This window comes from Anabrus simplex, chromosome 6 (genome assembly GCF_040414725.1).
Source record: "Anabrus simplex isolate iqAnaSimp1 chromosome 6, ASM4041472v1, whole genome shotgun sequence".
NCBI lineage: Eukaryota > Metazoa > Arthropoda > Insecta > Orthoptera > Tettigoniidae > Anabrus > Anabrus simplex.
In genome coordinates this window covers 259217581-259245240 of record NC_090270.1, presented here as the reverse complement: position 1 = coordinate 259245240, position 27660 = coordinate 259217581, and the positions used below count along the sequence as shown (strand labels likewise).

General features: G+C 39.7%; 1 protein-coding gene across 2 annotated transcripts in view; it reads right to left on the bottom strand.

Moving 5' to 3' along the window:
- LOC136876417 (eukaryotic translation initiation factor 4 gamma 1) overlaps positions 1-27660 on the bottom strand; it is a 700368-nt gene that overhangs the window by 614573 nt on the left and 58135 nt on the right. Inside the window, exon 1 of one of the 2 annotated variants that reach the window (XM_067150376.2) lies at positions 11835-11889. The exons of the other annotated variant lie outside the window; for it this stretch is intronic. Coding sequence (XP_067006477.2) covers positions 11835-11874 — 40 coding nt within the window. The 5' untranslated portion in view covers positions 11875-11889. Of the gene's footprint in view, positions 1-11834; positions 11890-27660 lie in introns of those variants that run through there. 2 annotated transcript variants of the gene reach the window in all.

Here is a 27660-nt window from a genome sequence, read left to right as displayed (position 1 = left end):
TAATCACCACCACGGAATGGTCAGCGTACTGGCCTCCGGTTCAGGGCTTCAGGAACAAGTAACAAACCTAGGGAACTATTTGACGCTGCGGAAGAGTTTTCACCGACCAGAAGTCTGACTAACATCAAAGGGACCGCTAAAGTCTTGAGTTGACTCTCAGTTAGATATTCTGGTGAACTGACTTGACGAATTAAAAATGTTTGCCTTGTATAAATATGGAAAATATATCACAGGTTGTATGGTTCGTTACCAACTCTGATATTTTGTACGTATATTCGCTGTGAATAGTTATTGTTCTCAGTGGTGTATGTAGCAAAATAATAATTATTTAATATGATATTGATATCTTATTGCACTGTGTACTTAGTAAGCTTTGTTCGAGTTCATTCCATTGCTGGTAAAATCGCATAATATGTGCGACGTTGAAGATGGATCCAAGAAAACTGTTGGTAATACTGGGCTACTGGCTGCAACAGCATGTTCAGTGTTCATAATGGCTGCCAGCTGTAAGACGTGTGTGATGCTGAGACGCTTGAGTACCCTGTGAAATAGTTTAAAGCTAACAAAAGTGGAGAAAAATTAGGTGGAAAATCTAAACCAAATTGTTTTAAACGTTTACAGTAGCCTACGAAATCAGAATCCGCTGTGGACTGTGGAAGACGTGGCGAAAAACACCGCGCAGCTGACCGGCGTTTCTGTGTACAGTGTTTACGCCGCTCGCGTGGAATTTAAACTCCACGAAAAATCCAAGTTTCCAGCGAAAGGTCGATGTGTCACTCCCCGTAAATAAAACAGGAAGGGCCTTAACACGATATGGGAATAGGATCCTTGGCGTATTAGATGATAATAATAATAATAATAATAATAATAATAATAATAATAATTTGTACTTTGCTTTATGTTCGTAACCGCCCTCTACCTGCAAAAATGTTGTCATGAGGGGATCATGAGTTCGTTTTTACTTTTCGAATGACGAGACTAGAATATTTACAACATTCCTGGAAACATTGTAGTTTGCAATCCCACTCACAGGTGGTTTTTTTTCAGCCTTTTGAACTGTGAGAAACTGCCACTGACAGTCGTTGCACGAGAGCGGAATCGTATACTTATGTTGTAAGTCCCCATGTGCCTCACACAAATTGCATTATGAAATAAAAATAAACCTTGCTTCTCTTGCCTTGGTATTCATCAGTAATCTGTAGGTTTTACAGGGTCAATAAAGGAATACATAGGTATGGTACGTGAACAAAGTACAGCTATGTGAAAGGATGTGATTTCGTTTGATGCTTCACTATTTGAGAATGAAGTACTTGTCAGATAGACGCACGGCGTTAATAATAAGCTGGTTGTGGCGGAGATGGAGAACGGAGACGGGAAAGGGGAACAGGGGACGTGCTCACGTGCGGAAGGATACTTTACCTAAGCTCTTGACTTGAATTTCAGTATAGTAATACCATTCCTTATACAGCCAGTCCCTGTTATGATTGGTGTGAAAATAACGCCCATAGGGTAGGTTGGTGCATGCATTTCAGTGGGCTTGGCAGACTGATATGAAATAGCAACTTTTGGCTCGGTGAGGAAAGCAACGGGAAACTACCTCACTCCTCGTTTCACTAGTATGCCTCTTCAGTGACGCCTAGGCTGTCTATGATAGCCTTTGGTGGAGCTGTGGAGGATCAGAGCAGCCTTCGGGCTGAATACCCAACATACACTTTAGACATGCTCATTTCAAAATTTCACCTCCTTTTTAGTTTCCCTTAAGTGGAGTTTCCGAAAACAAACCACCTATGCTTTTTACTTTTACAGGAGATCCCCAATAGCCATGTTGAAACACCGGATCCTGTGAGATCTCCGAAGTTAAGCAACATTGGGCGTGGTCAAGATTTGGATGGGTTGCCGCGCGCTGTTGGTGGGGGGTAAGGGAATGGAGGGGCGGAAAGGAACTGGCCACCCAACCGCATGTAAACGCTGCCTCAGGCACACCTCAGGAGGTGCGGACCTGCCTTCGGGCAGAATACACCCTTACCTCACCTTACCGAATAGCAATTTTTACGTCTCTAACATTTTATGTTTCTGAGATATACTAAAAATATTCTAAAAATTCACCCCCATTTGTTTGGATTTTCCAAAAACAAAAGAAAAAAAGAAAAATAGGAGTTTCTTTATTTTTAAAGGAGATTCCAAATACAAATTTTCAGACCTGTAATATCTTCAGTTTCTGATATGTAAGTATCCTCATTAAAGGCACCCATCCTAGTGGGATTTTCCAAAAACAATAAAATACAAGTTTCTTTATTCTTAAAGGAGATTCTGAATACCAATCTTTACATCTGTAAACTTTTAAAGTTTTGAGATATAGATTAACTCGTTTTAAAAATTTACCCCCTTTTCACCCCCTTAGCGACGAAATATCCAAAAACCCTTCCATAGCGAGCACCTACATTGTAATATATATGTATCCTCGAAATTTCATTTCTTAATGTCCAGTAGTTTTGGCTTGACGATGATGGAGTGAGTGAGTGAGTCAGTCAGTCAGTCAGTCAGTCAGTCAAGACATGTTCGTTTATATATATATTATATAGATAAAGCACTTGAATAATCTAGATTTCGTTTCAAGACTGCATGGAGTTCTTTTAGAAACACTGACCAATGAAAGGCACCTAGCTATTCCAGATTCTGAGGAAGGATTGGTGCTGCTGTATGCAGTTGAGCCACTCGGAAACACAACAAAGAACCAGAGCATTGGATCCAAGGACGGAAGCATTACCGTCCCAAGACATGCAGTACAGGATAACGTTGGCTGAATGATCAGCGTTGTCATCTTCCGTACAGAGGGCCCCGCCAGGCCGGAGATTTTAAAATTAAATGGTTATTTCCCGTGGCTTAAGGACTTTGTGTTTGTACTGTCCCCATCATTCCAAAATTCACACAATACACAACAATCCCCCCCCCCCCGCTGCACCAGAAAGCCGAACATGTTCTCGGACACTCCCGGCACTTAAAAAAAGTCATACGATAAATAAATAATAAACAGAGATACAATAATAAGATACAACAATTTACACAAGGGGAGAGATTTTTTCAGAAGCTACTTTGAAAAGGGGTTTCCAAATTAGTTCAAGAAAACCAACAGCAAAACTCTTAGACATGATGGCTTCACAGCGTTGAGTGCTTTCGCTATGTTCGCCGAACTTGTAGACCATCTTCACTGTCTTCAACTGCCCAAACCCTACCGTTATTTTCTCCACACTCAGATGTTACGAGGGAATGGTTAGCTCCACCAAGCGATGTCTGCGGAAGATATTCAATCGTTCCAGAATCGATAGAGAAGGATTATACACAATCCTCAAAGTACTGAAGCTGCATTGAACAAAGAACCATCTCAGTTTCCCAATCAATCTATTATAGAATTTCTTGCAGCATGAGTGCAATGCGTTCAAATAAAGAAACTTCAAATCTTGCTCAGCTACTGAGCCCAAAGGAACTTTGTGAAATGTTCATTTTACTGCTCCTTTTTCTGCATTCATTGAAAGACTAGGTAAATAATTGACCGGGAATCTCCCACCTGCGTGACAGCCCTAAATGCAGATCAATGGTAGTGAATGAAAATTTAAAAAATAAAAATAAATCAACACACACCATTTCGCATATCAAGATAACTCGATTCTTACAGTTACACCTACAGGCGGGCATATGATTATAATTTGAGATGAGTAGGTCGGATCACAAATAAAGGGTACTGAAATCGAACTGGTCACAGAACGATGTGATAAACGTTACCAGGAAAAAAATAAATAAAATGGATTGACACGTCCAGAGTCACCCAGGACTTGCACAGTTGGTTTCAGCATGAAGTGTAGAAGGGAGAAATAGTCGGAGACCAAGCCATGCCATAGATACAGGATGAAACCAAACAAACCAAACCCCATGGCACTACAGCCCTTGAAGGGCCTTGGCCTACCAAGCGACCGCTGCTCAGCCCGAAAGCCTGCAGAATACGAGGTGTCGTGTGGTCAGCACGACGAATCCTCTCGGCCGTTATTCTTGGCTTTCTAGACCGGGGCCGCTACTATCTCACCGTCAGATAACTCCTCAATTCTAATCACGTAGGCTGAGTGGACCTCGAACCAGCCCTCAGGTCCAGGTAAAAATCCCTTACCTGGCCGGGAATCGAACCCGGGGCCTCCGGGTAAGAGGCAGGCACGCTACCCCTACACCACGGGGAGATACAGGATGAAGCAGAAACGGAAATATTAGTTTTCACAAAAAGCTGTCCTGTAAGGGCTCTTTTACTTCCCAATTAAATCTTTTGACAAGGCTGGAGTATTTCAGCATCTTCAAATATCACCTAACTGAACAACCTGCCATCCTGGGCTCAAAAAGCAAGCACTTTGTCATATGAACCACTCAGCCTGGCACAAATACGGATATTTTCCTTTTAAAGGAGCCATCAAGGGTACAAGTTGTGACCTTTGTAGAAGACAGAATAACTACATTTAAACAAACAAAACATCGAATTACAAGACCCATTGATAGCTGTCACGTTTGCACTAACTGGTTCTCAAAAATAACTGATTTAAGGGAAGCCAATAAAATGGGCCATATTTCGAGAGTAACCTACACCATTCTTTCGTCTACGATCGGTATAGTGCTTTTAGAATTCTTTATTCCAAATCTCGTGAATCAGGCTGGCAAGCATGTGGAACCAGTGTCTGGTAAAATACATACACACTAGTCTCTAATGAATAATCAGTATAAATACTATAAATATCAACAGTGCATATTAACAACACCACAACTTAAGTTTTTGCTATGGCAAGTTCTGTAGGTCATGTGTCTCCCAAAAGAGGTATAGTGATGTGAGAGAAGGTCCACAGCCCACGTGAGTTATGCTTGAGAATTTATGCCGAGCACTAGTCTGTGATTGCAACAGTGCATTAAGTAGTTTCACATTTAAAAGTTCTTGCAACTACTAGCAAGTGCATTATTTACCATTTCAGAACTTGATCACCTTTGCCCCCAGGAATTAACCCGGTAATAATTCTTGGTGTAGGCCGAGTGAACCTCAGGACCACGTGCCCCTCCGGAAGTGGATATTTTGTTTCTTAAATTTTAGACTACCTGACAGGGAATCAAGCCCACATCCTTCGAGGTGAACCGAGCACGCCTATACTGCCTTGGCCTGGCAGCCCCTTATAAATGAAAATTCTGTAATTAAAAAAAAATAACTTCCTCTGAAGTACATAACACTTTCTCTGGATTAAACCCCAGTGATTCTATCTCAGATTTTAAAATATATAAAGAAAAACAAACAGTGCATTCAGAAAGACCTGCAAACTGTTGAGAAAGCAATAGGTCTTTAAAAAATGGTAATAATGGAATATTAACCATTAGTTAAATCATGTAAGTTATAAATATCCGACAAATTTTAAGCATTCCTTTCTTTCTTTGCTTCTCAGTACGTACATTTTAGAAAAATAATTTTACTCACCACAATGAACAGTGGACACTACAACAAACAAATATTACCCTCAGCTGGCAGGTAAAAACAGGTAATGCTATTCATAGACTGCCATAATGAATTCTGTGTGATTGTCAAGGAATGCCCCATTAGCCATTAAAATACAGAATTATATTATTGAGCTGATTAACATGAGGAAATGTAAGACAAGATTCCTACTGCTTAAAATTTTGAGTTAGTGTTAAACATAAAACAAAACAAAAATCTTATTAATATGTAGCAATACAGCAGAACCCTGGTAAACTGAACTACGATAATTGGGGCTGCGGTCTGTTTTGGAAAGATTTGGAATATTCAAGTAAAAACACGGAATACTGTAAATATGTATGCTACGTAGAACAGCCCGCTGCTGCCAGACTGACCGGCATGATGGTTATGAGAGACAGCCACACTACCGCAGATTTAATTCCTTACGCCAACAGAAGATAACCGATTCTTCTGGTTAAGTTTTCATAGAAATGTGAGTTACCTAGATTAAGAGGAAAATCCAGTATTTTTAGTGCATTACAAAACACAGTAATGACATTTTTATGCAACAAACATGTTTTAAATATGGTATAGAATACAATGTAAAATTGCTTACAGCATTGGTCACTTATATTTTATAGCTTTACTTTTGTTAAAGTTACAGTATACTAGAATGTAATTAGCAATGTATGGTATTTGAATTCTTTTCCACTAAATGTTGGCTACAAAAAAATATTTTCAAGTGCAGCACCATGATTAAATAATTTCTTTGAACTACAAGTAAGATTCCCCCCCCCCCCCCCCCTTTAATCAGAGTTTTTGTTTGGATTATCCAAAATTAGGAATTTTCAGGGTTCTGCTGTATGTATTTTAAAACAAAGCGCAAGTTAGTATGCCCCCTCATACAGTCATATCTCACCAGTAAATTATGAACAGTACAATATCAATAAATTAGCTGTTTTATACCCAGAATGGTGCTGGATGACTGGGATTCAAAGCCTACAATTTTTTTTTTACTTTCAAATAAAACTCTACACACTCAAATAGGTTTACATTTGTACACTTTGTATAATATACAGCGTTTAAGAAAAGTTTTAAATTACAAACTTCATTAAAACATGTTTAAAAAAATCACAAAACATATAAAAATGAATATTATACTTTGAAACAGAAAAGTAGCCTAAATAATATCGCTTTCACAGAATTGCAAGAGCCTTGAATGCACATTCAATTCCTTGTGTGAAGGGACACTTGGAACGCAGTGACTCCAAGCCTTTTATACAAATGCAAATAGGATCAGTTTCACATTACTCATCCCATCATACGGAGGTATTGAATGTAGCAAGTAATTTCTGTCACACTGTTTAACGGTAACTCTATGGCACAGTCTCAAGATGTGGCATATCATAAATCTTACTTACCAACATCCAAAGTGAAAGACAAGCGAAGCTTTTCTACATCAAGCTGCCATTCAAACCCAAACATTTCAAATTAAGCCAGAGGAAAAAGCTGCCTGCTATTATAGAGATTGAACTGTCTGATTATAGTATATTCAGTTTTCAGACAATACACAATTGTAGGCTAATATGTAGTACAATAAGAATTGTTGCTTTAAAGGGCCCCATCATATTCACTCCAGACTTCCTTTCTATGAAAGATGCAATAACAAGTTGTTTGCATCTTATTCTATACAAAACACATGAAACAAAAATATAGAAGAATAAGGAAAGAGTACAGGAGATGAAGGAAAATTAAAATGAGCTTATAGCAACATATGTTCACATTCATTATTGATCTACTGAACAGTGTACAATAACAAGATACACTGTATATTTTGACACTAATGATTACAATGCAAGACTAACTTTGAAAGAAAAAGCCTTTTCGCATCACAAGCTACACTATGAGCTGAAAATGAAGGCTCTCTCAATGTAACAGTTTTTATTTCACAAAAATTCCCAGTTTATTTCCATTACACTTCCCATAAAACAGCAATTCTTGGTTAAATAAGAAATATTTCAAAAAGGAAAGGTTCTTAATTTCTTCTTGCCAGTGGCTTAATGTCACACTAACTTAGTTTTAAGTGATGATGGAGGAGAAAAGGAGTAGAAATGAGAAAGAAACGGACATGGCCCTAATTACGAAGCAGCCCCACGATCTGCCTGGCATGAAAACTCGAAATCACACAAAACAATTTCCAGGACTGCCGATGATAAAGTTAGATTCCACCATCTCCAGAATGCAAGCATGTGACTACACAGTCCGTACTGCACAGTAATGTGCTAGGTGACAGGTTTCCGTTTTAGTAATTATCAACAGTAACAGCCAAAGTCAACTGATCGGGAGACTCCCTCAACAATTAATAAGAAAATATGAATAGGGCCAAAGCTGCACTATCCTACAAATAAGAAAAACGACCGTCTTTGAACCTGCCACAGCTTATTCCACTTTAAATAAAATAAAGGGAAGTCAGAAATCTATGTAAAGGATTTATTTTGTCTACATACCATGGATAGTTGTAATTAGAATCCTACTGGTACTGAATTTTGGTATGCTTCCTTAAATACAAGAAGTTACAAATCGGTAATATCAATCATTAAAAGCAAATCCAGTGCATCCAGCAATCTCATATCACCCACAAATGACTCACCCACTCCATCACACAAACGGGGGCACTAATTTTGTAGTAAGCAGTGCTTCATTAAACATGCTTACTTTACTAGACAGGCACCCATATGACTCGATAAGTAGGTAGATGGTAAGGGTTATTCTGCCCGAAGGCAGGTCCGAACCTCCGCAGAGGTGTTCCTGAGCCAGAGTTTACGTGCGGTAGGGTGGCCAGTTCCTTTCCGCTCCTCCATTCCCTTACCCCCCACCAACAGCGTGTGGCAACCCATCCAACTCCTGACCACGCCCACTTCGGAGATCTCATGGGATCCAGTGTTTCGACACGGCTACAGCTGTTGGCACTCAATAGGTGCACAACTATAGTAACTTGGCACCACCATGGTGGAAAACTCACATATGACTTCGGCTGCAGTCCCGTGAATGTTCTGCCAGGCAGATGTTTGCAAGTATCCAAGAGTCAACAATGGCCTCTTGATTTGGTTGGGAATTACAAAAATTTTACTACAATAGAGTTGCTCAAACGATCTTTGCTTATCCAACATTCCGCGTTATCTGACACTAGTAGACTTAATTTGAACTTTTGGTGGAGACTAAATTCTGGGACACCCGGCGTGGAGTGTGCGACTGTGGGACAAGCAATGGCCTGAATGCTGGCGGTAGGACTGGTCTTTTCTCAAGGATAGGTGCAGCGAGTCTTCAGTCATTGTTCAGTGTAGTATTGGTTGGGTGCGGATGTTAATAGTTTTCATATCCTCCTTGAGTATAGCGAGTAAACGGAAGAAAGTGATTGTTTCAATGGAAGACAAGTTGAGAGCATTAAAGAGACTGGACAAAGAGGAAACTCTTCAAAAAGTGGCTTCAGATTATGGTGTTGGATGTGTTACAGTGGGAGACTGAAAAAAAAAAAAAAAAAGTGGCGAGGAATTGAAAAGTGGTGCACTACCAGAGCAACAAGTGATGCACTAAAATTTTTTTTTTTTTTAATTTTAAAATGTGAGTACAAAAGACGAGTACTATTTCTTTGATTCACCAAAACCGGGAAAAGGACCTGCAATTATCTCGCCCCATACTGCAAGAAAAGGCAGTATATTTCCAGAAGGAATTTAATGAAGGGAGCCCTAATTTTACTGCCAGTGCTGGGAGGCTTGATCGGTGGGAAAAACAGTACGGCATTAGGGAGCTTAATATCTCTGAAGAAAAACTATCAGCTACATCCAAAAAGGTTGTGAATTTTTTTGGAATTTCAAGAAATAATTCTTGCTGAAGGATTAACCGGTGATCAGATTTTTAATTGTGATGAGACTGGGTTAAATTTCAAGATGCTGCCATCAAAATTTCCCGCAGCCCAAGCCGAGACGTCTGTACCTGGCTATAAGCGTAGTAGGGAAAGAGTTACTGTTCTTGCCTGGAATAATGTTACTGGGAACTTAAAAGCAAAATCGCTTATAATCGGTAAAGCAAAGAAGCCTACGAGATTTAAAAACATTTCTATTAATGCTCTTCCAGGCCATTACACGAATCAGAAGGCTACCCGGATGTCTGCTGACACCTTTAAAGACTGTTTTTTTTACACAGTTTGTTCCAGATGTAGAAAAATTTCTATCTTCAAACAATCTCCCTATAAAAGCTCCTCTTCTACTAGACAACGCTCCATCACACCCAAATGAAGAGCAACTTAGAAGTGGTGACATTAAAGTCATGTTTCTCCCGCCTAACGTGACGTCATTACGCCAGCCAATGAACCAAGGTGTACTGGAAACATTGAAGAGAAAATATTGGCGGAAACTCCTTTCATCCCTGATAGAGGAAACGGACAACGGCAACGACATGATAGAAAAGTTAAAACAAATCAACATGAAAGATGTGGCATACTCGATAGTGCAGTCTTGGGAAGAAGTTGAAACATCATTAGCAAAGTCTTGGAACATATTGTTGAGTGAGGCTGAACATCAAGGGGAGGTGGTACAAGAAGACACTGAAAACATTGTTACCTTACTGAATTGCATTCCTGGCTGTGAGGATGCTATGACTCAAGATGTAAGTGGTGTGCACAAGATCAGCTGTTTGAACTAACTGACCCTGATATTATTGATTTTGTGAATGCTAATGAAAATGAGGATGAAGGAGGAGGCATTGCAGAACAAAAGGAGAAAACGATGACTCACAGTGAAGGATTAAGTACATTGAAAATGACATTAACCTACGTTGAACAACAGCCAGGATCAAGCGTAACGGAGGCGTTGATTTTTCGTCAATGGAGGGATCTCGCAACAAGAAAACGTCAATCAGCAGGCAAGCAAGACATTGTTGACAAGTTTCTTTTCGTAAGACATTTAGAATGTTTTTGTTCAATACTGCACAACTGAATTGATAATTCAATAAATAGAGTACCATAAAACATGTCATTGTTTTAGTATTACAGTATAGCCTTCCTGTTTTAGTTCATTTTCGAAGTTATTCTGTATTATCCAACATTTTCGGTGATCCGACATATTCCTGGTCCCATTTAGGTCGGATAATAGAAAAACTCTACTATAATTTCAAACTACTAACTCTTAGGCAATGCATTGTGACATTCTCTTAAAACAGGTGTGAAAATAAGCAAACACCCACATGACACAGGCATCTAAATTTTCTTCATGGACTCCTAACATTCCAGTAACATGGACAGCAGAATTTAATAAAAATTATGGCTAAAAGTGTTTCGTTCTACAACACATCTTGAAAAATTTGTATTATTTTGCAGTGTCTATTGCATAGTTATAATTCTGTAAGTTTTACCTGAACTTCCTGATACACATCTGTGACTAGATACATAACATCACTTTCTCTGCCAGGAATCTTGGTTCACAAGTGAACATATTCTGAAGCAAGCAGCAGGTGACATTGCATCATTTGTATAACGCTGTCTACCATATCTATTTGAGAGTTTTGTTTAAAATATTACGTACGAGTTTGTTTCAGTAACCAAAGTACGTCACATGAAACAAAATATTTTGTTGTTCTTTGGAAAAGACCGGAGAGTTCAGATGAAATGGAAAGCACTGACTGTAATAGTGTATCAAATGTAAATGGCCATATAACGGTACTTGCATTAGTGTTTCCGATAAACAGAGTACACAAAATGTCAATGAACAGATGGACATTAATAATATAGGTGACTAAAGTCGAACATACTCCTCCAGTAACACAGGTATGTCTAACAAGGATGACGGAAATTATAGGCTTACGCAGCGCAAGAGACCTGATTCGAGAAATATGATTGGCTGTAACAAACCTATTCAAAACCAGCTACTGTAATAAAAAAATCACACCAGCCTCATTATAAGCAGTAAATCATGTAAGAGAACTGGACCTGTAGCTTTTTTTTTTTTTTAAGGCCTCTAAATATTGTCCTTGCACCCCTGATTCATAAATAATTTCTCCATTGTTACATGTATCTAACTAAATCATTAGTACATGGAACAATCTAGAACAAAACTGTTGGTTGTAACTTCTATTTCACTGCAACGCACATCTGCAGCATGTTATGGCATAATGGGTTCATACATCTTTACCTCGTGTCATCAATATGGCTCGCATGTTATTCGGTCACACAATTTCTAATCCCTATTAGGATATCTGCAATTTGTATTAACTAGAACCAAATGAAAACCCTCCTTTCAAGACCAAATTCCTTTACTACAACAAACTACAATACTGCTTTAATTTTCCTTACCAAGCATGATGACGTCTGCAACTTCAAAGCAAGCATACATTCTTCATCTGCAGCTTCTTGCTAGAGCCAAACTTGACACTACACACAGTCTCTTCCATCATACACACGACTACACTGACACCCAACCAAATCTCTGGGGGAATATAAAAGTTCCAAATATGTACCAGGTTCTTCAATGGATCAAGGTTGATGGTTTTATGCAGGTTACTGTAATACAGTTGAGGAAAAATCAAGAACTGAGGAAAATACAAGGATAGGAACAGAGATGGTCATTACAAGGTTATACTTTACTAGCTCATTCGCATTTGTAAGAAGCTGAAAATTGCACAAAAATGTATATATGAAACAACAGCAGAGGTAGCTGAGAGCAACAACCTTCCTATATGCTTTCCAGGGATTACTAACCCACCGCTAGAGGTATTCTTACTTATTTGGAAAAATTAAAAATGATACTATATCAATCTCTGAAATATTGCTATTTCCTGAGTTCCTATTGGCTGCAGTTTAGTTCCTGTTGCCTCTGACAGAGGTTGCATCATGTATGGCCCACTGTTACCACATTCCGTGAAACTGATAAAATCGCAGAGATCAAAAATGACGTCATGGCGTGTGCCAGATGTAGTTACAGTATCCATGGCGTAACTATCCAATGGTCTTGCACTAGCCAATACTGTCATAAGGGATACTAGGGGCCTGTGGGCTGTTTCACAGCTCTAACCTTGGGGTTAACACCACCAGACCCTACTTCCCTTGGCCCCAGCCCAATGGCCTTGTCACTAGACAGACTTAACCAATTCACTCTAATGGCATTACTAGCTGGACCTAACCAATCCAGACCCATAGTCCTGTACCTATCAAGACATCTCACATATTCTGTCATGTTCTTGTCACTAATGTCACCAGCCTGACTTAAGCTCCTAAGTTGGACTCTTTCTCTCTTTTGCGAACTAGCTAGTAAAGTTTTATCCAATAAAATTATAGGTGATTACTCCAAAATTTCCAACAACTACTGTAAATTTCTGAAATAGATCAACCAACTTCAATCTACAACCACAAAATTACAAGTGGCATAGGATACTCATCACTTCCATAATTAAGATTCTTAAGCGATCTGAGTTTTTAAAAACTACGTTTATAACTAAGTTTTAAATGAATATATTACCAGTATTACTTTGCTACAACAGTATTAAAATATCGTGACTAAATAAAACTCTCACTCTTTTTTCCTACTATTCCCACTTGATCAGGATGTCTTATTTAACTTGACTACGCATAGACCACACTAGGGAAGAACCACAAGATTAAGCAACTTTGGCTACTAAAGACACCACAAGCACAATGGTCAAAAAAGCAATGCAACACACGTAAATTGGTAGAATATTATGACATTTTGAAAATGAAGAAAGAGTAAAAACTAGTACCTTCAAAAATGTTCGATCAGCGATTAAAAAAAGGCAGACAAAGATATCACCAAACAGATAAGCAAATTGTTAGGCAGTTACAAGAGATATTGATGGGTAGCCTACCCATCACACTCTAGTATAAAAGTTATAAAATGATTGTCTGTGCAGCCATATAAAGTAGTATGTTCCAAAAGTTAGGGGAAGGGGGAGCAGAAACATAAACAAAAAATTAATGTAGCAGAGATGAGAAAGCGATGAAAGGATGAGCGAACTACAAACATGATTTCCAAAACCAGTTATATGGAGCAATGCTCATGGCTGAGAAATCTTAAGGACATTGACTAAGATGGTCAGATCACCTTCAACAAACACTGAGTAGGCCTGTGTGTCACACTAAATAATAGCAAGAGGTTGCCATTGCCCCTACACTGGGGCAATCCAAAATTAGATGGAGACCTTGGTTTAAGATGAACCTGAACCAATCCCAAGGTGATATCAATAAGATGTAGGACAGAAATAACTGGACGAAATGCCAGGAAATCTGATGTCGCTAAGACGGAAAAAGCTTACAAGATGATATAGTCTTCGTTTGCCTCTACTTTCTTTGTCATCGAAAGATAAGACTCTGGAATGTTACAGATTTAATGTCACAATTAGTTTCCTTATGCTTTAGCATAAGGAGAAGAGTAATATTACAATTACATAAATTTGTGAGCTAATTAACAATGTTTGAGAAAAATAGGGAAATATCAGAAGATTGATGTACAACAGAATTGCTAGGTCAATATATTCTTCTTATTCTTCTCTCGTAGAGTTTAGTCCCGCATTGGTGCAAGGTCCACTTTTAAACACGTTATCCTCCACTTCCTGTGTCAAGGGCGTCAGCCTTAGCGAAGCCTACAAGACACGTCTTCCTTGATGCAGTCGAACCATCGCTTCTTGGGACAACCTAGGGATCGAGAACCTCCAGATTAAATGGGAGGGATGTATGTATTACTGAGTCAGTAGGGCTTAGGACAACATGACCATACCATCTAAGTCATGCTTCTCGCAACTTCTCTGGAATAGGTGCCACTCCCAATCGCCTTTGGACATATTTATTTCTGACATGATCCAATCTTGTAAGCCAAAGCGACCAACGTAACATTTTCATCTCCATACCATGTAGAATCTGCTCATGCAATTTTTCGTTGTAGGCTAGCATTCAGACCCATACCCATAGAGTGCAAATGGTGGGAATTTTCTAGTCATATAGCACGCCAGTGACTTGACGCTACTTTAGCCATGTATCCGTTACTCATGCTTGAGTATCTGGTAATGTCTCTCCGTCTGAGGTGATAAGTGATCCAAAGAATTTTGGTTAGCTTTAACTAGATCTTGACCATCAATGCGAATGGTAACAGCAGCCTGCAAGCCACATTTCAGATACTCTGTTTTCATTATGTTAAGGCACAAGTCATATTCCCCCAAAATTAGGGAAATACCAGGAGATTGATATAAAACAGACCTGCTAGGCCAATATCTTCTTCTTTCGTAGAGTTTAGTCTCGCATTGGTGCAAAGTCCACTTTTAAACATGCCATCCTCCACTTCCTGCGGATAAGGGCGCCAGTTTCAGAGATGCCTACAAGACAGGATAAGAGAAGTGACATTGCTTAACCCTGATGAACCACAACATTGAGGGCAAGATCCCTGCCGGACAGAAAACTACACTAGTGACGTGGTAGAGAAGTTGGGTTCATCGGACATAGGCTTCTGGAACATTATGGCAATCAGAGGGCTTTCCAAATAATCTTATGTGGTATCCGATCCAAAGCCCTCTAAGTCCGAAAAGGCTGGGTATAGAAGTTTGTTTTTCTTTGTTTCCCCACAAGGAGTAGTGGTAGTGGTGATATTTGTTTTAGGAGGTAGTACAAGTAGATAGGCCGGCCGCGTGATGTAGGGGTAGCATGCCTGCCTCTTACTCGGAGGCCCCGGGTTCGATTCCTGGCCAGGTCAGGGATTTTTACCTGCATCTGAGGGCTGGTTCAAGGTTCGCTCAGCCTACATGATTAAATTTGAGGTGACAGTGGGATGGCAGCCCCGGTCTTGAAAGCCAAGAATAACGGCCGAGAGGATCCGTCATGCTGACCACACGACACGTCATAATCTGCAGGCCTTCGGGGTGAGCAGCGGTCGCTTGGCAGGCCATGGCCCTTCGGGGCTGTTGCACCATGTGAGGGGGAGGGGGTACAAGTAGGTAACCATCCTCCCTAAACAAATTACGAAACAAATTTAAAATAAAACAAAATTAGTTATTTAACGAAGGAATTCCAAAATAAATTACAAAATAAAACAAAATTATTGTACCGAAACTAAAAGGTCACAAACAAATCAAAAGGGAACAGAACTCTTGAAATTTACATACCCTTGATTAATCCACTCTCACACATCAAGCGAATGACTAGATCAGCAGTAGTAGCATCATCGGCTAGTATGGAATGGGTTATATGAATAGAACCAGTTGTACTGATCCCTTTGACAAAGCCGCATTGGTTTGTAGAAATCCGTACAATGTTGCGTAGGCAATGATGAATAAGTTCAGAAATCAACATCGTCTGACATAATAAATGTATTGGTCGGTAGATGATGCATTCGCCAAAATCTCCTTTTCCTTTCCAGATAGGGACTGAAATGCTGATCAACCAAACTGCATGTATGGTACCAACATGGAGAATTCTGTTAAACAGCTTTATGAGAATCTCAGCTCCACCCTGACAAGGATCTTCCAAACCTAAGATGGTATATTGTCTGGTCCTGGTGTTTTGTTATTTTTCATATTTTCCATAGCCCTTAAGACTTCTTGAATAGTAATGGGTGGGATAGGTCCATAGACTGGACATCTACATACTGTCAGTGGATGGGGAAATTCCACATTACTCAAAACAAACACAGTAAGTGAATATTGTAAGAATGCTTTAAGAAAGTTTAGAGACTGTTGTAGGGTTAATTTTTTTTTTTTTTTTTTTTAAGCGAAACACTCACCATGACTCTCTTCAATTTGTGCATGGAAAGGATTATCAGTAATGTCAAAATTAACCCCAGCAGAACTATTTTTAATCAAACAAGACAGTGCATGGCATATGTAGATGACATAGTATTACTGGGTCACACACATGCAAGTGTGCAGGAAGTGGTAAAAAGAAATGGAAGAGACAGGAAAGCCATTCAGTACAGTAATAAATTAACCTAAAATGCAACACAGTCACAACTAGAGAATGGCTCTTGGGCAACAAGAAAAGAAGAGAGAAAGGTGAATGAACAGAAGATTGCACCATGGGGGGTGGGTACAAGTAGGTAACCATCCTCTCTGAACAAATTTCAATATTTGGGTTTATTGATAACTTGTAAGAATGAGGGAGTTTAAGAAAGAATTATGGCATGAGATGCTACTCACTGTGAAATATTTTAAAGAAGAGATAAACAGTACACCTCAACATTTTAAAATCCAGTTATACAGGGACTGTAATATGGTCTATAGTAGTGTATTATGTAGAAGCATGGACAATGACTGAAAAAATGCTCAGAACATGGGAAAGATAATTTTAAGAACCAATTCAACATTATGGTGAATGGCATATAAGAATGAATTACGAACTGCACAAAAGTTCAACTCACTTGATAATGTTACCATAATAAAAAAATCAGGAGACTGGAAAGACTGGGATATCTGATACGAATGCCAGAGAAAGAGCTGTAAAAACAGTGTTCCAAGGGTGCATCTGATAAGTCAGAGAAGGAAATGAAGACCCAAAATGAGATGGCAAGATGATGTAGAGGAATACGAGTGAGGAAACGGATAGTGGCAGCTGTTCATACAGAAGAATGGGCATAAGTTGTAAAGGAAGCAATGGCTAAACTATGAGAACCGTATGCTGAAGAAAAAGAAAAAGTCTGAGCAGGTCACATACACACAAGCTCTCAGAAGACACCCTATATTTGAAGCACCACAATCTCCATCCTATTAATGTGTCAATCCCATATGGTGTTCTAGAATGTTCAATCAGTTCAAAACCATACCCCACATATGACATCGCTACATAGGCTTGATCCAGATTGGTTACTACAAGAAGTTTGTCAATCTTTTTACGAGTATTAACGTACAAAGTCACACTACTATTTATCACTTCCTATGTCAAAGTGATAGTTAAGAAGAGGCAGTATTCCTTTCCCAGGATATTTTTAAAACAACTGGCATGTTAACGAGTCACTTCTGCTCCGTCAATCCGGACTGCAATGGTTGTAGTACATTACAAGTCTCGCAGAGTGTGTTTCTATAGTTTCTACTGCTGTAGCTGGTCAACATGTGCCAGGCCTAGAATCTATGCAGAGTTAGAAGAACCAGACCTCAATCTGTGTAGTGTAATGTCCACCTATGCCCCTCCGAGGAAAACAACAGTTTTAAAATGTTCCATACGCATGTGTAACCTTGAGTCATGACCTGCTGGAAATAGATTAAATGGAACCTCTGACAATCTTTTTCATATATGGTAAATGTATTCAATTATGTGAAAAATTGACAATGGCAACAGTTGTTCCCATTATTTGGTATTCTCACCCCAATGAATTAGTTGCAAACCACTTAAGATATTTTACTTTTTATCATTCTTTTGTGTCAAATAATGGGAAAACTTGCTCAATTAACACCAATGTGCTGGTACATTCCCAAAAGATGCACAGCAGGAATAATTTTTAAAATATTTTTCTCTTTTCCAGAGAGTGTACCCATTCAGAAATGTACTTGTAAAGAAAATACATAATGTATAGGTTTCAGGAAGGAAATGAGTGTATAAAGATCAAGATGGCAGAGACCTGAATCATTCAAAGGAATTTGTCATGGAATGCATGAATATTCAGCAATTTATTTTTTTTTTTGCTAGGGGCTTTACGTCGCACCGACACAGATAGGTCTTATGGCGACGATGGGATGGGAAAGGCCTAGGAGTTGGAAGGAAGCGGCCGTGGCCTTAATTAAGGTACAGCCCCAGCATTTGCCTGGTGTGAAAATGGGAAACCACGGAAAACCATCTTCAGGGCTGCCGATAGTGGGATTCGAACCTACTATCTCCCGGATGCTATTCAGCAATTATCAAGGAAAGCACTACTATAGGTTTTACAAACATTTTTATTGGTATCAGGTAAACCATAAGTTATTTTCATTTCCATGTTGATGTATGTGCATACTATGTAGTTTATTTATTTTTCATTTAGTGTATACTTGTGATTGTGTGTGTTTGTGTGAATCAGCTGGTCACTGTATGTACAAGGAAATTAAGGTAAGCCGCAGTTTTACATTCCTTTAGCATTCTTGAGTTGAGAAGTGCTATTGAATGTTCACCTCCTTGCTCCCTCCCTCACCACTCCTCTGTGGACAGACCCCCCTCACTCTCCCTTCACCAGAACATACGTCTCAAAGGACATGGCTTGCCTCTGACTGTTCCTCAGCACTTTCTCCCTCCTATTCTACCCATACCATTTTAGAGTAGAGAAGGAACTGATGTCATTTAATCGCACCCTGTCATGTGCGCATGTCAATAGCCAATCCATCGTTGCTCACCTCGACGAACTGAAGACTATATTTGAAGACAGTCCAATTCATATTGTTGCTGTAAGCGAGAGCTGGCTCCGTCGTTCGATCCCCTCAAGCATGACTGACATATCGGGCTATGATATTCACAGGCATGATCGGACGAATAGACGAGGTGGTGGGGTTGCCCTATATTGTAAATCAATGTTCATGAGTAGAGTTGTTCACACATCTACTACTGCTGTAAAAACGGCCCCTGAATATATGTTTGTAGAGGTGCTTGTCAACTCTGTAAAAGTACTTGTAGGTGTAGTATATAGGCCTCCTGACGCAGTGCAAGACTTCAGTGATTTAGAAGACAGCTTACTGAGACTGCTACCATCATACGAGCACGTGATACTTTTTGGAGACTTTAACACAAATTTATTAACCCAGAACGATGCCGCCATATGACTACAAAATATTTTTAACCTGTCAAAGCCCAAACACGGTGCAGGAAATAAATCTATGTATTTCCTTTCAGATTATGTTAGCTATACTACAAAAAACAACGCAAAACCAAAAATCTGCAGGAAACATGGTCCACAAAGAAAATACAGGGGTGTCAGTCAGTATAGTTACAGTTCGCAGCTTGCTGGTAGCCTACATTCAAGTGAGGATAATTGCTGCCCATAACGCATATTCGGACTGTCCCGGATTCGGAGCCAATTTAGACCCTTGGTAAGGCTCAAAGTCTATGAGGTAACTAAATCGCGTAGCAATTGACTACAGTTATGTCTAGCTCTAGCATATGGTTCTTGTGCAGAGCGTATAACTTAGTCATTTTCACAATGACATTCTTCTTCAATGAGCAGTAACTCAAAACACTGAACTGCAGACAGTTGCGGTCTGTCATATTCAGAAGGTTCCTCATGCACGTCACCTCACCCAATCGGAAAATAAAATAAGAATAAGAAGAATTATTCTTCTCTGTAGCTGCCCACAATGTATTGTATCTTTTCGTAGAAGATGCTGGTTTATTTGTCCTAGAAAGACCAGATGCCTGCTGCATTTCATTAGAAGGTATCAGCGTACTATCATAAGCTGATATCACATATATTTACACTGTCAACCTCGACATTCTACCAGAAAGGGGATTGACATCGACAGAATCAGTTGCTTCATCGCCACCTCCCTCATCCGTAAACTGCCCATCATTTTGAGGAAACATAATAATAATACCTGGGGTGCATTATTACTGTCATTTTCCAACATTTGTAGTAGCTCATCGAGTGTCAGTCCGAAGAGAGAGAAAAAACATGAAGTGAATATCAGATACTATTCATAATTGAAACTGGACAAAAAGGCCTACTTGATGTGACCAATGTCAACTACAGGTGACACCATGCTTTTTCATGGCAATAACATATGCTTCAATTATAATATTATGCTTAAGAATGTATCACTTTCATTATTGAACCTTTAGGCAATATACATGCATAAAATGCAAAATGAAATTACCTTTTATCACACGCTTTTCATGCCACAAAAACTTGCGGTTGCTTGACCACTTAAATCCAGTCCATTTCCTCTTTTATCTGACCGAGAGCTGACTGATCAGTGCAGGCTACGAGTTCAAAAAAGGTCTATTTCAAATTATAAGACCTTTCTTTAAATACTTCCAACGGCAGAAAAGTTCAAGCAGTCTGATGACCAAGAAATGTTATTAATATTAGGTGTCACCTGTAGGTGACATTGGGCTTTGGCGGGTTAAATCCTGTGACACGACTATATTGCCCCTTAAACCCACCCACCATGTCCATATTTCCACTATCTCCGCTGATACACTCATAGACCTACTAATAACAAATAACCCCCAAAAAATCCTTCACCACGCTCAAGTATCTTTTCCTGACATATCTAAACATGACCTCATATACTTAGTATACTCTCTTCGTGTGCCTCAGTACCGACCGAAATATGTAACGTTTAGAGACTTTAAAAGGATGAATTTAACACAACTGAGACAAGATGCACAACTCTACCCCTGGCATGACATAATGATGAAGAGTGACATTGACGAGAAAGTGGAAATATTTAACTTCCATTTAAATGAATTGTACAACAAACACGCCCCAAAGCGTAATGTGAGAGTAACAAGTCCACCCTGCCCTTGGCTGACTACTGACGTTAAGACTATGATGAAAGAACGAGATGCACTACACTGACGCTATAAACTCTACTAGCTCTCTACTAGCTGACGTACATGAGCAGTACCCTGTTCTTCGAAACCGAATTAAGCTTGTAATTCGTGATAAGAAATTTAATTATTTCAAGCATTTAACCCCTTCGGTGGGCGATGCGGCGAGATCCGCGGCTACAAGTTGCTTGCTCGGTGGGGAACGCGGATATATCAGCCGATTCGAATTATATTTTTTTTTCTCGGTTGCCTGCCTGATGGTTCATGATTGTGGGTTACTGTAGTCACGTCCTAGTTCGTGAACCATGGGCAACGGCTAAGTGGCCTAGTAAGTGGTCCTGAGAGTCGGGATACCAGTTGCTATGGAATGGGAGTGGGCATCTCGGACATATTCTGAGTCATGGCCCTCCTTGTGCTCAGGCGGCTAGGACTATACAATCCACCGGTGGTCCATAACCCGTTAGAGGAGAGATCCTCACTTGGACTATGTGCAAGTAGGGCAGCATCCTGCTTCATGAATCGACCGAGCTCAGAACATTTTAAGCAAGCCTCGGACCTATGGGAGTAACGGAGTCCCACTCCCATTTGACAGGCGAGGGACTCCTTGGAAACAACTTGGCGAACGAAATGGAATTCGATGGGGAGCTATCAATATTAATGGGGCTTATGGAAGAAAGAAAGTAGAACTGGCTGAGTCAGCAAAGAGGATGCATCTGGATGTGCTAGGAGTAAGTGACATTCGGGTAAGGAGAGATAACGAGGAAGAGATAGGAGATTATAAAGTGTACTTGACGGGTGTTAGAAAGGGAAGGGCAGAGTCTGGGGTAGGGCTCTTTATCAGGAATACCATTGCACAGAACATAGTTTCTGTTAGACACGTAAATGAGCGAATGATGTGGGTAGATTTGTCAGTTGGAGGAATTAGGACTAGAATTGTGTCCGTGTATTCACCATGCGAGGGTGCAGATGAGGATGAAGTTGACAAGTTTTGTGAAGCATTGAGTGACATCGTAGTCAGGGTAAACAGCAAGGATTGAATAGTGCTAATGGGCGATTTCAATGCGAGAGTTGGGAATAGAACTGAAGGATACGAAAGGGTGATTGGTAAATGTGGGGAAGATATGGAAGCTAATGGGTATGGGAAGCGTTTGCTGGACTTCTGTGCTAGTATGGGTTTAGGTGTTACGAATACATTCTTCAAGCATAAGGCTATTCACCGCTACACATGGGAGGCTAGGGGTACCAGATCCATAATAGACTATATCTTAACAGACTTCGAATTCAGGAAATCTGTTAGGAATGTACGATTTTCCAGGGATTTTTCGATGATACAGACCACTATCTGATCTGTAGTGAACTAAGTATCTCTAGGCCTAAGGTACAGAAAGTGAAATCTGTCTGCAAACGAATAAGGGTAGAAAATCTCCAGGACGAGGAAATTAGACGGAAGTACATGGATGTGGTTAGTGAGAAGTTTCGAACAGTAGACATTAAGCAGGTTCAGGATATAGAAAGTGAATGGGCGGCATACAGGGATGCTGTAGTAGAAACAGCCAGGGAATGCCTTGGAACAACTGTGTGTAAAGATGGGAAAAGGCGAACATCTTGGTGGAATGATGAAGTGAGAGCAGCTTGTAAACGTAAAAAGAAGGCTTATCAGAAATGGCTCCAAACAAGGGCCGAGGCAGATAGGGAGTTGTATGTAGATGAAAGAAACAGAGCGAAACAAATAATTGTTGAATGCAAAAAGAAGTCATGGGAAGATTTTGGTAACAACCTGGAAAGGCTAGGTCAAGCAGCAGGGAAACCTTTCTGGACAGTAATAAAGAATCTTAGGAAGGGAGGGAAAAAGGAAATGAACAGTGTTTTGAGTAATACAGGTGAACTCATAATAGATCCCAGGGAATCACTGGAGAGGTGGAGGGAATGAAGCTCAAGGGGAGGAGGAAAATGATGTTGGTGAAATTATGCTTGAGGAAGTGGAAAGGATGGTAAATAAACTCCATTGTCATAAGGCAGCAGGAATAGATGAAATTAGACCTAAAATGGTGAAGTATAGTCGGAAGGCAGGGATGAAATGGCTTCATAGAGTAGTAAAATTAGCGTGGAGTGTTGGTAAGGTACCTTCAGATTGGGCAAAAGCAGTAATTGCCCCTATCTATAAGCAAGGGAACAGGAAGGATTGCAACAACTATCGAGGTATCTCACTGATTAGTATACCAGGCAAAGTATTCACTGGCATCTTGGAAGGGAGGGTGTGATCAGTCGTTGAAAGGAAGTTGGATGAAAACCAGTGTGGTTTCAGACCACAGAGAGGCTGTCAGGATCAGATTTTCAGTATGCGCCAGGTAACTGAAAAATGCTACGAGAGGAATAGGCAGTTGTGTTTATGTTTCGTAGATCTAGAGAAAGCATATGACAGGGTACCGAGGGAAAAGATGTTTGCCATACTGGGGGACTATGGAATTAAAGGCAGATTATTAAAAGCAATCAAAGGCATTTATGTTGATAATTGGGCTTCAGTGAGAATTGATGGCAGAATGAGTTCTTGGTTCAGGGTACTTACAGGGGTTAGACAAGGCTGTAATCTTTCACCTTTGCTGTTCGTAGTTTACATGGATCATCTACTGAAAGGTATAAAATGGCAGGGAGGGATTCAATTAGGTGGAAATGTAGTAAGCAGTCTGGCCTATGCTGACGACTTGGTCTTAATGGCAGATTGTGCCGAAAGCCTACAGTCTAATATCGTGGAACTTGAAAATAGGTGCAATGAGTATGGTATGAAAATTAGCCTCTCAAAGACTAAATTGATGTCAGTACGTAAGAAATTCAACAGAATTGAATGTCAGATTGGTGATACTAAGCTAGAACAGGTCGATAATGTCTAGTATTTAGGTTGTGTGTTCTCCCAGGATGGTAATATAGTAAGTGAGATTGAATCAAGGTGCCGTAAAGCTAATGCAGTGAGCTCGCAGCTACGATCGAGTGTATTCTGTAAGAAGGAAGTCAGCTCCCAGACTAAACTATCTTTACATCGGTCTGTTTTCAGACCAACTTTACTTTACGGGAGCGAAAGCTGGGTGGACTCAGGATATCTTATGAATAAGTTAGAAGTAACGGACATGAAAGTAGCAAGAATGATTGCTGGTACAAACCGGTGGGAACAATGGCAGGAGGGTACTCGAAATGAGGAAATAAAGGCTAATTTAGGAATGAACTCAATGGATGAAGCTGTACGCATAAACCGGCTTCGGTGGTGGGGTCATGTGAGGCGAATGGAGGATAGGTTACCTAGGAGAATAATGGACTCTGCTATGGAGGGTAAGAGAAGTACAGGTAGACCAAGACGACGATGGTCAGACTCGGTTTCTAACGATTTAAAGATAAGAGGTATAGAACTAAATGAGGCCACAACACTAGTTGCAAATCGAGGATTGTGGCGACGTTTAGTAAATTCACAGAGGCTTGCAGACTGAACGCTGAAAGGCATAACAGCCTATAATGATAATGTATGTATGTATGTATGTATGTATGTATGTATGTATGTATGTATGTTGCCTGCCTGCAAAGGTTTATTTCCTTTTTAGCAGCGTATTCTGGATGAGTTTGCCCTCTGATGTGAATTTATTCAACTATGTTCACCCAATACCAATGTGTCATCCACGAATTGCAACATAAAGAACGCAGCTGAGTCCGGGCAAGAACGACCTAAGGCCTAATAGCTCCGCACTGAAGCTTTAGCTCATCACCTAATCGTCCCTTGGATGTAATAATATTGCTGTAGAAGGGATTTCTAGAGATTATGACACTGAACAAACTTCTCCAATGACATTTTAGAACTGTGACCTGATTTATTATCCCCAGTCTTGAGTTCATCCTTCACGACTGGAGTGTGTGTTTATCGCGAGTTATACATTTTATTATCGTACGCATCCGTAATACAGTCCTATTTCATGATTTCCGGCCAAACTGCTGAGACCAGGGTTCTATTCGACCCTTCTTTTTTGTTTTTTACATTTTTTCCGCTAAAATATCTATAACGAATTACCGGCCCCCACTGTTAGAGGAAGACGATTTACGGGTCACAAACAAAATGTTGGAATTTAGTGGGGAGAATTGTGATATTAGTGAAGTAAGTTCTGCCGAAGGGGAATTCGTAAGTGACAGGAATTTACCTGGGAAAAAGTACTGCAAGCTCGAATATACAGGGTTTGGACGTAGCTGACGCGAATGATCAGCAGTCGCAAAAGAGATAACACGTATTCGATTCCAGTTCAAGTAGCGATCATGACAGTGACAGTGGTGACGATAATACTGATTACAATCCAACCATTGCAAGTTCTTCGTCAACTTATACTGAAAATGGACAAAGAAATTCCCGCTTTGATCCAAATTTCCATCGTGATGTAAAAAGAGTGTTTTTAGGGAAAACAAAACTGAGCAAAATATTGTAATTACTTTCTTATGACGAGATATGCCAGAACATAGCTGAACAGACAAAAGATGCCGAGCAGGAAATCGCATATAAATCCCAGTTTAGTAAGACAATAGGAAGGAATCTAGATGAAGACCATGTCTGGACAAATAAGGACAAAATCTTCTTATGGCCATACTGTTGCCGCAGGGGATTGTAGAGAAACCTAAATTAGGACACTATGTCTCTGAATCGCTTGTTCACTACGCCTACTTTCTATGAGCTGATGACACAAAAGAGATTTTTTCTCGCCAGATTGAGTGGCCTGGCCAGCCTCCTGACTCCAACTTGGCAGGTTTGATTCTGGCTCAGACCGGTGGTATTTGAAGGTGCTCAAATACGTCGGCCTCTGGTCAGTAGGTTTCCTGGCATGCAAAAGAACTCCTGCGGGACTAAATTCCGACACCTCAGTGTCTCCGAAAACCGTAAATGTAGTTAGTGGGATGTGAAGACAATAACATTATTATTATTATTATTATTATTATTATTATTACTATTAGATTTTCCTCCACTGCTTTTTACATATCTCTGACAATGAGTTGAATAATGCACAACTTCCTCCCAAAATATGAGATAAATCCAGTATTTGACCACCTGTTAGCAACATTTTCGGAAGCTTATACCCCTGGTGGCAAAATGTCAATTGATGACAACCTCTTGATATGGAAACGGTGGCTAGGGTGGAAAGTTTACATAACAAGAAAACGATCGCATTTAGGAATAGAATTATATAAATTATGTGCAGGCGAGACATGACCTGCTTCCGTGTGTATCATAATGAACAGCTGTAAAAGACATAACACTGTGAAGACTGTAAATACTGTAAATATTACCTGTATTATAGTGTAATATAGTCCGTTTATGTCACTTTTGAATTGATGGGAGGCGATATAAACTTGATCCCTAGAAAGCGCTAATAAACATAACAGAAAATTTCGTATTATAATTTATTCCATTTTACATCTTTTAAGTACATGTAAACTTTGTAAATCTATAATTTACATATGCAGAAACATTTATTTACAGGCAGAGATTGATATTAAACTGCCTAAAATATTCAGGTGAAAGTTACTGTATAAACAAAAACCAGAGTTTTGCTGTTAGGAAGAAGCAATCTCGATTTCACAGTGTGAAAGCACTTAATACGTTTTTGCATAAAGTATTGAAAAATTAAAATAATCGAATTTCTCAACAATTAAATACATCATATTCAAGTAAATATTTCTCTTTTGGCCCTTCAATAGTTCATTTTAGTCTAAGATTGTTTTTAATCAAGCAATTAAATATTTTCTTCAATCAGGGAAATCGCTCCCCACCTGGGAGTGAGCTAGTGTGAACCGAGCTCCCCGCTTAAGGGGTTAAATAAAAACATTAACTCTGGTTCCATATGGCGACAACTTCAGTCACTGGGTATTGGCAAACCTCTTGCGAAGTATTCTGATCCCGAGGTGTCCCTTGATGAATTAAATACATATTTCTCCACGGAACGCCTCACTCCTGACACGACGACAGTACAAAACACCATTGACAATATATTAAGGCAACAATCCCCAATCCATCCTTTATTTGAATTTGATACCGTTACAGCGCATGAAGTAAGAAAGGAAGTTATTTCAATTAAATCTCACGCAACAGGAGCTGATGAAATTCCCATTTCATTCATGATTTACATAATCGACATAATATTGCCCATTATTACGCATTTACTTAATACCTTACTTCAGGCAATAACCCAATTAAATGGAAAGATGCACTCATTTTGCCTGTCCCAAAAAACTCTCCTGAAAGCAATACATCTGACTACCGACCTGCCTGCATCCTCACAGCACTTTCGAAGGTACTAGAGAAAATTATGCATAAACAAATAGTTAAATACTTGGAAAAACATTCTGTACTTGATCCCTTACATTCTGGTTTTAAGAAAGGACACAGTACTGCAACAGCACTAATCAAAATCACGAATGACATTAGACGGGCTATGGACGAATGAAAACTGACTATACTTATCCTTCTAGATTTAAGCAGTGCATTTGACACTGTAAATATAGACATATTGTTAGCTAAGTTACAAAAACTTTACATGGCTCATTTTGCTATTCAGCTCTTGGGCTCATACCTCAAAAACAGATGACAGCGAGTTGTATTAAACATGAAGACTACAGAATGAAGGGCTAAGCTATCTGGCGTTCCACAACGGTCCATTCT